Source organism: Harpia harpyja, chromosome 3 (genome assembly GCF_026419915.1).
Source record: "Harpia harpyja isolate bHarHar1 chromosome 3, bHarHar1 primary haplotype, whole genome shotgun sequence".
NCBI lineage: Eukaryota > Metazoa > Chordata > Aves > Accipitriformes > Accipitridae > Harpia > Harpia harpyja.
The window spans coordinates 76,014,883-76,026,196 of NC_068942.1; the positions used below are offsets into that span (position 1 = coordinate 76,014,883).

The 11,314-nt window shown below is 50.6% G+C and overlaps 1 protein-coding gene across 1 annotated transcript in view; it reads right to left on the reverse strand.

The window, feature by feature from the left end:
- The window catches only part of HIF1A (hypoxia inducible factor 1 subunit alpha), a 32,562-nt gene extending 29,362 nt beyond the window's left edge, over positions 1-3,200 (reverse strand). Inside the window, exon 1 of the mRNA XM_052783454.1 lies at positions 3,051-3,200. Coding sequence (XP_052639414.1) covers positions 3,051-3,085 — 35 coding nt within the window. The 5' untranslated portion in view covers positions 3,086-3,200. The remainder of the gene's footprint in view (positions 1-3,050) is intronic.
- Between the last annotated feature and the right edge of the window lie 8,114 nt (positions 3,201-11,314).

Genomic DNA, 11,314 nt, shown 5'->3' on the forward strand with positions numbered 1-11,314 from the left:
GTCCCAACTGTGAGAAACTGAAAAGCTGAAGTTTTTCTGCAAGGCACTCAAGTCAGAATGTTAAATTCTGCTGGTTTATACCATCTTAAGACTCAGAATGAGCACTCAGGAAAACTTTTTTTTAAGCCCTCCTGGTTCTCTGTTTTATTTAGCACCCATACCATTAAAAATATGTATTTTATGCTACAAGTAAGGGCTTAAAACAATCCAAGATCCATTTTTCTAGTGTATCTACGAGCTGCAAGCCACTACCAAAGTAACCAGTAACCCTAAACGGCTCATTTAGTTAAAATGGTGCAGGAATTATTCTGCTAATAGTGAAGTGTCACACCACAGACCTGGGGAAGAGCTTTTCATAGCATCAGCCATCCACGCACTAGTTTCTTAAAGGATTATTGAGAAAAGTCAGCATACTTCTCAACAAAAGCCTTAAATTTGAATCAAATGAGAGTCGATAACCAAACAAAGCTCCCAACAGTGCTGTTTTACCCACTCCATGCACTGAGATAGACTCACTCCTTGTAGCGCATAGGGGGAAACCCAGGAGCACATGAAAGTGACACAACTACTGAAGAATAGCTAAAATCCCAAAAAACTCAATACCTAATCATGTTGCTGATATTTTGTTTCTAATGGAATCTTGACCCTTACAGGTATATGAGAAGCTTGGGACTACATCAAAGAATGGATTCAACAAACCAGTAAATGAATCCACACTTCCAGGCACTATTATGACTAAATTTCACTTATATAAGACTGAGACACACACTTGGTCAAATTCTGTAATTTCTGCATCTCACAGCACGCAATTAAGCAAACAACAAGCTTCACTTTGACTATCAAGAGCTAAATGCTATCCAAATACAAACACAGGGAGACACAAGGAATAAAAGGATCTTAACACATGCCACAATTGAGGTGTACTATATATACAATCAGCCAAAGTTTTATCATTGAAGAATAGGACTGGAAGGTCTTCTCCCTTAAAGGTATTCTGAACATGGACACTGTCAAACCTAAGCCCTTCTAAAACAACCCAGGTTCTTGAGACATGTTTGAGATTTTCAATAAGTTCTCTGGTGAGCTCATATCCTTCCTTTTTTGCCTAGCCATCTTTGCTCTACTGCACATTCACAGCCCCCAGGATGAGCGTACCACAGATACGGCTTTATGTTTTTGATTAAAACCCTACAACAGAAGTAATCTGAATATTCTTTACTGTTTTATAAGAAACATTCCCAACTTTGAACTCGGTCTAGAGGAAACAGAAAACAACAAATTCTCTTTCTTAAGCCCTGCCTTTAGGAAGGAAGGATAAGCTTTGCATACTGATTCTTACATTCTGAAGAAAGCAGATTACATCCAGGATAAGGAAATTGCAAAAAAAAGTACCCAAGTGGGACAGAATGGTAAGTAAAAAAATAACAAATGCTTAAGGGCAAAAAAACCCCCAACCAACCAACAACAACAAAAAAAACCCCCAAACCAAAACAAAAACCAGCAACAGAGAACAACTTCAGTCTCAAACCCCCTTTCTAGACCTGCCACTAAATTAGGGCAGCAGAGCAAAGCACAGAATAATCATTTCTCTGTTGCAACATTTTCTCCCAGGCTTCTGAATAGCCATTAGCTTGGAGTAGAAAAAACAAAGGTTACAGAACCGGTGCCACCCCCAGGTGCCCCACTGTACGGATTTCATTAGACTAAAAGCTGCTTCTCCCCCACCACACCCCCTGTACCAAATTATCACCGAGATGATCCTGTCCTAGAGGTGAAGCACTCCCTGTTCACAAGCCCAGCGCTCTGCACTCCCAGCTCAGCACAAAGCTCACCATCCATTTTAAAAGCCAGCCCGTCTCCTTTCCGACACAACTTACACGCTTTAGTACTTGCTGCGTTTAACCTACTCAGGTGACCTTTTGATACACAAGCAGAGAAAACCCAGCTCAGAAAAAAACAAAAAAAGGTATCGATATCAATATAAACAAACGGCGTCTTCTGCGGATGGCGATTATGGCAATTAATCCCTCCACAAAGCACGCCGGTGGAGCACCAACGCAGAAATCTGGTCACCCAAATACTCAAACTCCCTAACTTCACCATGCAACAAAGGCTTTTAAGGCTTTTATTTCCCCCTCCTAATTTGAGCTAACAATCCTTGGTGAATTATTCATACTCCTCAACTCACATTGTCCAGCCGCCATCCTCCCCGCCCCCCCCCTCCCGTCGCGGGTTGGGGTTTTTTTTAAGCTTAATATTTCCAGATTCCAAAACGGAATTCCTTTTTCTGCACAAAACCAGATCCCCACAGGCTCGGTGACCGCCTGGAATAAAGCACCATCAATTCCTACCCGCTCATTTGCAGAAGCAAAGCCAGCCCCCGGGTCGCTCCCCGGCACCGCCGCAGCTCGGCCGAAGCCAGGCGCTTCCCCCCCCACACACACACCCCCGACCCCCGCGGACACCCCTCGGCCTCGCCGCCTGCCCTTCCCCCGGTCCGGTTGTCCCTCGTTTTCGGCGCGCAGGCCGCCCGGCCGCAACGGCTGAGGGCGCGGGGAGCGGAGCGGGGCCCACGCACGCCCCGCGGGGAGAAAACACGCCGCGAGCTCCCACCCGCGGACCCGAGAGCCACGCCAGGCCGGCGGGACAGCTCCCGCCGCGGGAGACGCGCCGCACCGCAGGGAGACCCCCCCCACACACCCCCCGCCCCGCACCGGCGCCCCGGCCCGCTCCCCCCGCCGACAAAATGGCGACGTGGACGGCGGGGAGGAGGAGGAGGAGAATGAAAGAGCGAAGCGCTCCGCGGGCTGGGGGAGCGCGGGGAGGGAAGGGGGGGGGACCGAGGTCACAAAGCGAGGGGCGGCGGGGGGCCCGCGGAACGGCGCCGGCAGCACCGGAGGAGATGGCGGAGGCGGGAGGGGGGGAGAGGAGGCGGCCCCCCCCCCGGGCCGGGCGGCGAGCGGGGGGCGGGCAGCGCGCTGCCGGCGCGGGCCGAGCCCCGGCACCGCGGGCGGGCCGCTCGGGAGGCCGCGTACGTCGGCCGGCGGTACCTCTTCTTGTCGGTGACGCCGCCGGGGCTCTCCATGGCGGCGGGCTGGGCTTCTTCCTGCCGCCGGCTCCCTGGATACGAGGCGGGCGGCTCCAATGGCCGCCACGGGGCGCGGGGAGATGATGGCGGCGCGGCCGGGAAGGGGCCGGGTCTGGGGCCGCGCGGGCTCAGAGCATCGGGGCAGGCTGCGGGGAGGTGCGGGCGGCGAAGGGCGCAGCGGCGGCGGTGGGCGGCGCGGGGCTGGGCTGGGCTGGGCCGGGCCGGGCGCGGAGGAGGAGGGGGCGGGCAGGGCCGGCCCGGGCCCCGCGCTGCGCCAGTGAGGAGCGGCGGCGCGGCCCGGCCCCCTCGGCCGGCGGGGTCAGCTGAGCGCTCAGCTGGGAGGGGGCCGGCGCCTCACGTGTGGCCGCTGGGTGCGGGGCGAGGCGGGAGCCCGGCCCCGCCCCCGGGGCGACCACCACCACCACCACCACCCCCCCCCCGGTGAGCTCCCCCCAGCCCCCGGTTTCACGCCAAGGCCGAGCGCCGCCGGCGCGCATCGGGAAAAAACGGCCAAAGACGAGCCCGGCGGCACGGCCGCGCGTTTATGGGCATACCGCGGCTTGGGGGGGGGGGGTCTGCACGGAACTTTTTGTCAGTGCTTGAGTCCTCTCCCTGTCCCAATGGGTTCGTAGTCTAAACCCAGGACTTTTCCAGTTACGCAGTTCGAACCCTCCTATTAATTAAGAAGCGCGCGGCCGGGCGGGCCAGAAGGATAGCACACGGATCATTAAGCGCGTTTCGAGCAAGTTTTACAACTTCAAAAACCCCGACGCCCGCGGGCAGCGCCGGCAGGCTGGACGGGGGGCCGCGCGGAGGCACCGCGCCTCCGCTGCCTTCCCTCCCACCCGGGCAGGCCCGAACCCCGCCGGCCAAGCACCGGGACGCAGCACCGCGGTCTCCGCCGGGGAGCGGGGGAAACGTCCCGGTCCCTCGCCGTGCCCCGGGGAGGGCGGCGGGCGGGCGGCGTTAGGACCAGCGCGGCCCCGCCGCGGTGTTGCCCGGCGCTGCCCCTGCCCCAGCCCCACTGGCGGCCGCCGGGGGGCGCCAGAGAGCAGCCGCCCGGCGCGGGGCGGGCCGCGGGGTCGCTCCCCTCACGGCGCGGCCGCGGGTGACGGGACCGGGCCTCGGCCACGGCAGCCCCCGCCAGCGCGGCGTGGGGCACGGCTCACCTCCGGGGTGAGGTCCGGGGTCTCCTGCAAACCTCGGGTGGCCCTGGAGGCTCGTCAGGAGCGGCCGTCCAGGGGACAGGGCCCGTGGCGGCCCAGGCCTTAGCGGCAGGCCTGGCGTTGGGACGGCCACGGAGATGCTCAGCGGCGGCCCCTCGGATCGGGAGCCAGGCCGCAGCCGTGGGGGAGCAGAGAGGGGGAAACTGGGGGTTGAGCCCACGCATTTAGAATTTAAGGTTCCACAGAGGCCTTCGTCCTATGTGTCTGAGCGCTGTGGGGAGACGGGAAGGGTACAGCTCCAGGTGGAGGGACTCCACGGAGCTCAGAGGTTCCTTTACCTCTTGTAGGCTTCCTCCAGCCAGGGCTTTTAAGTGATCCCATGGAGCTGAACCTTACGAGACTACTCGGTTTGCCGCTCAGCGGTAATGATACCTTTTAAAAAATCAGCTTTGACAGGCATAAGTACCATCCTTGCGCTGCTGTGTGCACATGCGGTGTTGTAAGAAACACCTGCAGGGCAAAGTGATGTCGTTTCAGTACTGCACCCTCCTAACACTTCTGCAGTGGATTCCGAACTTCCAGGTAATGAGCAGTCGGTTTTGCGTACAACCATGGGTGTTTTGTGTTTATGGTTTTGTTTTTTTAAAATTTCTTTTGAAGAAAAAGCAACGACTGCGACATTAATAGAAATCACCAGGAGTTTCTGTATGAAATGAATTGCTTCTGCCCGCAGCAGTCAGATATACACAGAAGAGGCGCAGGTGCTATAGTCTCCTTTTGTTTCTTTAAGCTTTCTCATCAGAACACTGACAAAGCCCAGCTTGACTTAGCTTATGAGATGTGACAACAGGATAGCCCATGGCAGTGCGGCTGTGGACTACTGGTATTTCTGTTGTCCTGTGCTCACTGGAGCCTCGAGAAAAGAAATAATCAAAGCAAGACTCAAACTCAGGTCTCTTGCGTAAGTACCGAGAAGCCCCACACAAGAACTCACGGACAACTTCATCTTTCAAAGTGAAGTATAGGCAGTTTAGACATAGGAAGAAATTCACTCCTGCGCGGCAGCTGTCGACTGTTCTAGTACAGTCACAGACTCACCATAACAGCCCCTAAGGAATTTCCCTGGTGAAATGGGGGGATCTTCTGGCAGGTGCAGAAATGACATACCCAGCTCAGCGCCACCTTCCTCATCGGGGCTCTTGCCACGGGGAATGCATCAGGGGAGTTTTGGTAGTGAAATGGTGCTACCAGAGGTAATTCCTGTGCCTTAGAGGAGGTTGGTGCAACTCGGAGCAGCCGTTGCAGCTTCTCTAAGCTGAGTGTGAGATGAAGTGGTTTCTGGTGAGCCCGCCACACTCAGAAATGAAAGCCTCTTTTGCACTTCAGCTGCAATCTCGGTGCTCACACTCCCTTCAAAGACCAAGTAGCACCGATGTGGTCCAGACTGGGGACTGCCTAGCTCTAGCGCTACAGAACCCAGCTTATCCTATGCAGTAAACTCTTTATTTTCAATCCTACAGCTGTCAGTCCTTTGAATGACAATTTTGGTGCCCATAAGCATGGATGTCTTAGGATCCACTTGTGCACCTTTATTACCATTATCCAGATTCACATACTGTGTGTGCAGTACATGGAAAGGGTTCCTCGTTGAATATTCTCACACTAGATTCTGATCATTTTAAATCATTCAGGCACAAAGGGTCAAGATGTGTTAGCAATCCCCGAGTAAAAGACACTGCAGAAAAAATCTCAGTCTACAAATTACTAACACTGCTCAAGTTGATTGTTCAAAGATGTCAGACTTCCCAGCATGAATTCGCTGAAGAGCTGTGAGTAAGTGTTGTGGTCTCTTTACTAGACACATTTTTTTCATGCCAAACATGCTTACCCCAAGCTCATAATAAAGAATACTGCTTCAAAAACCAACTGTGTTTCAGGAGGAGGTTAGTGGAAACTTGTTCTGCAATTAAGCATTTCATACTATAGCAGCTCTAGAGAGATGTTCAGCAAACGCTCTCCCCCCACACACATCCTGCCCCTTATTAAACTCTTGCATCACTCCACTAAAATTCCGCACATACATTTTCTTTCCCGCTTTGCCAGTGGCTGATAACAGAAACTTATTACAGTATATAATGCCTTAGTCACTTTTCTTGACCTTTATTGCTGTGCTAAGTTCATACTCCAACTTACGTTAAGAGAACTTCCTGAATAAACTAGTGTTTGCATATGACTAATTAGGGCAAATGCACAGGCTGATGAGTCAGCAAGCAGCTTGATGAGGACAGTGGTGGGGATGCAGCAGCAGAACAAATCAACGTGAAGATGTGAGATATGCTCCTACCTGTGGCTTCAGATCTGTCTGCTGATGGGTCAGATCTCACCATGATGGGCTCTGTATGCATTAACTCTCCAGACCCAAATGCATCCCCATCGATAATGATTGGCAAAACTTCTGCTGACTTCAGTGGGAAGAAGATCAGGGGCTTAATTGTCTCAGGCATCTTCCCTCTGAAGAACACTTGCCATTTCTGTGCATGGACCTACCAGGTGGAGGGTGTTAAAGAGAAGTAAGGACTCCCTCCATTTATCTGGCTTGAGTTGGCAGCTCACACCACGTGGGATGTCACTGTAAAAACCCACCCACAGCACTGGCTTTCCTGGGCTTTTGCTTCGTAGTACAGCCCCTTACATTTAGGGAATTAATATTCATTGATTCAATAAATAAGCACGGTGCTATAATGAAGGGTACATACCAGTCTATCGATGTTTGACCACAAAACCTGCTTTACCCGCAGCACCCCTGTGGGAGCGTTTACTTGAAAGAGAAGTGGCACAAGGTCTCTAACACTGTGCAGACCTGTGGCTCTGCTACACAGGCTGCCAACGATCTAATGCTCGTTACTACGACTTACTATGCCTAACACCACCAGAACCTGAGATCTCTGGTAGTCATTTCACAATAGAAAGGCGAATTGAAATTTGAATCGAATTCAAACCAAAACATTGGTAGTGAAAGCCTAATGCTGCTGTTTCTCAAATATGAAATATTGTCTGAAACAGGGTACGTGATGGAAGACACAATCTCTCTTTGGCAACTGTTCTTTCCTCTGGTCTTTTCTAACCTTAGCACTTCTCCTCTCCTTCTTGTGCCAAGATCTTATTTATTTTTCTTTTTTGCATTTGCACAATCCACATTTTTTGAACTATGACCGTATCTTAAAGCCTGCTTGACTCAGTGCACATTTAGATATTTAGAAATACTCTCTTGACCGTGATTTCTGCACGGAGGAGTACACTGATGTGGGTAACAAATTCTGCAGTATAATAAAAGCACTATGTCCAATTCGGTGTAATTAGATTTGGGGGAAGGATTTTCTACCCATGAAAGGAATTTACCAGATGAAAGCGTAAGGCAAGCAGGCGCTCAGCAGGCTACGCTGTACAGTTTCACCATTCGGCTGCATCCTGCCAACCCCAGGCCACTCCTGAGCAGATATTGCCAATTGTACGGTGGTTTTCCTGATGTGGACAAAAAGCAGGACGGAATTTTAAAATTGTCCTTACAGAAAAGATGGGTTTGTGGTCAAAGCCCTGAACGAAGGCTCAGGGAGCCAAGGTTTGGTTCCAGGCTTCCTGTTGGACTCTACACAAATCACTTAGAGAAAGGCTTTCGGATTTCAGTCCTGCAATCCTTTGCCACAGTGCTGAGCGGAGGAGTTCACTGCGTGCCGGGTGTGGAGTCCGGCTCCCCATGCAGTGCACCGGGAGATCTGGGGACCTGAGCAGGAGCCTCAGAAACCAGCTGCGGAGGAAGCGACTGAGATAACCACAATGGAAACACTGAAAGAAAGGAGCGCTGCTTGGACCTATGGCCTTGCCAAAGCCAGGTCCGGTTTTTGGCCTTCAAGATACTCCTCTGTGCTCAGGATCCTCAGCTGGTAACTCTGCCCTGCAGCTAGGCATGGCGGTGGGACTCAGAAAGCGTAGCCAAAGTCGGGGGGGTAAAGTGCTCTCTTGGAGGTCAGAGGTGCTTGTTCAACCTCTGTCCTGTCCAGGTCAGACCAGGGTTTGGCACCCACTTGGGCAAAGCTTCATTTCTTCTCTCTGCTGGGAGCTGTTTCACTTTAGCCCCTTAACTGCTGTTTACAGAGAGACACTTGGGGACATGGGGGAGCTGGGTTTAAATCCTCTCTCCAAACCAGGCAAAAGAGAGATTTGGGCACAGGTTTGCCCCACTCAGCTTTTGGAGGGTGCAGGAGTGCCTAAAGAGCGGGTTTGGTGCTCCTCGGCTCGGTCCCGAGTACTCTTGAGCATACCAAGCGCTGTTTTCGTGGCCATCGGTCTTACTGTGTAAGATGGAGACACAAACTCTTCCATCTCCTCCCCCTCGCCTCTGCTCACACACTCCGAGCACGACTTTCTCGTGAGGCCGCGGTGACCAGCGCAGCGCGGTCTGTCGTCACACCGGTAAGCAGGCCACCGGCTGGTTTTGCTTGTGACCAACAAAGTGTTTTTAACCTACATCTCTGGAGCCCGCAAGACACTCCCAATATGCCAATCAGCCCGTAACACCTCATACCTACCAGGCTAGTTTTACTTTCTTCTTTGCCCAGCTTCCCTTTTGAAGGTACTATAAACACAAGTGAAATGCTTTGAGGACACGTAAGGGAAACCAGACGAGCAGTCAGCAGATGCAGCGTGAACTGTGCGACAGTCTTTGCATAAGTTATAACCTAGAGCAGAGGGAAAATGCGTTTCTCAGAAGGAGACGTGGTTTCAATTTCATGCAGATTTCTGACTCCTACAGCTAGTTATGATCCGCAGGAATGTTCTGAAAGAGGTTTCTTTTTCCTTTTTTTGATCCTTTTCATCCCTTCTACCAAGCCCTTTGTTATTTTACAGCCTGGACCGCAAGTTTCTCACGCGGAGCAAGAAAGATTCGGAAATAAATCAAAAGATGAAATTGATTGGGCTTCAGCTGTAATTAAAATGTAAAGGGGGCCAAACTATTTTACCTGATCCAAAATTGAGAACTGTTTAAAATGCTGGGGTTTTTTTCCTGTTTTGGCATTAAAACACACTTTCTTTCCAATGATACAGTTTCTTAAGTGTTTCTACTTAACATTTCCCCAACTTGGATCTAGCTAAAACACAAAGGGCTTGAGGTTTTATTTGTTTGTTTGTTTGTTTGTTTTCCCCCAACACACTAGAAAATGCAGTGCAAGCTTTAATGACTATGTCTGTTTTAACATGCCTTTTGGAGGACTGTAGGCATTTATGGGGGAATGAGGTAATTAATATATTACTTAGGCATGCAAAGACAAGTTGGAAGCAGCTGTCTTTCTTCTCTTGATATGGCAACACAATCGTTAAAACAATGGCTTCTTATATCTTTTTTTTTCCTCTCTGTGTTCACAGACCACTCAAGTTGCTTGCATAAGTCAAAGCTTTAAGAGCTCACCATATTTTCAGGACCAGTGATTTCTCTCTCAAACACGCTGTTCTCTCTTACTTATTTGAAGTAGCAAAATGAAATTCAGTATCACAATCCCTTTAAGGAAATGCTGGTATTCAAGTAAACTCAAGAGCTCCCATGTTCTCATTTCAGCCTCTAAAAAATGACTTTTAGAGTACATCCATCTCTCTTCCAGACTCAGTTTTTCCACCTAGTAAGCCAGAACCACAGCCTTCACAGACGCGGTGAGAAGATGTGAGTTCAGCTGATCCAGCCAGCTGTGAGAGGTGTCAGGTACCCCAGAGTCTGGGATCCAGAAGCAGATGAAGGAAGGATCAGGTCGCATCGCTTCCTGCCTCGCAGAAAGCAGGTGGGTAGGTGAGGGGGGGATGCCTAAACCGGTGCTTCTAAATTGCAGGGTCAAGGAACCGATCATTGCTCTAGGCAGAAATAAGCACTTTGCCAGCTTGATAACAACAGAGCTGAGACACAGATTACAGTTCCTTTAATTTTCTTCCAGTTAATTAAATGATCAATTGCAATATTGGCTTTCAGCCATGGCAATGCCAGCCGAAATGAGTTCTCCAGTTTATTAGAGGCTAATCAATAGGCAACATTTGCAGCAGTGATATGGGTTTTTATTTTAAAGCCAAATATCAAAATGCAGAGGCAAAATACTGCTGTTATTCACAGCAAATTGAGATCTTGCCCTGCCCCCCAAAAATCCCAGTGAAGGGAAGAATGGCACAAGTAGTTACAGCTTTAGCTTGAGCTGTGTTTTCACTTCTCTGCTCTACCATAGACTTCCTGCATGACCACAGACAAAACACTTAGGTCCAGATACGCAAAGATACTCAGGCAACTGAGATAAAAATCAGTTGGACTTAGATACATAAATAGTTTGTGGATCTGGTTCTTTGGAAGGGAGACTGAGTTCTCCACTTACGAATGGGGTAATAGGAACTTCCCAGCAGAACTGCAACAACTCCAGTCAGGGAAGACAAAGGCCAAGTAAGAGCTGAGGAAAGGCAGCGACTGAACAGCTCCAGGGTATTTGACCACAAAGCAGCATCTGAGCGCTCTGCCTGGTGTCTTCTCCTTAGTGCTACCCACCTCGGCCAGCAGTAACAGAGACCGACATCCCCTTTGATCGCTTTCCAGCTGTTTCTTGGTTCAAACTCTTCACTCCCAAGGACTTTAGCTAGCGACACTGCGGAGTGCAGGAAGGGTGAAGTGAGAGGCGGTGAAACAAGGACCACCAGTGCTGGGTTGTCAGGCCACTTTGGCAGGTGGGAAAATTAAAAAAAAAAAAAAAAAATAGTTGAGGCATAGAATGGGCTGGGGGCATTCCTGTACTGTTAATGAAGAATTTGGCGAGCCTGGCAGGTTAAGGTAGGAGCTAATAAGCACAGCATTTCAGAGACCAGGAAAACCCTGGGTTCGTATGTCAAAAGATGTCAATGCAGAATGGAAGGAGTTTGCAAGGAACTGAGTAAGCAAAATTCAGAACCATAATGACAAAGTTGGTGCATCAAACCTCTCTTTGCTATCTGAGATCACGTTAAGTAAAGTAATGAAACTGTTTATCAATAAGAGGCAACT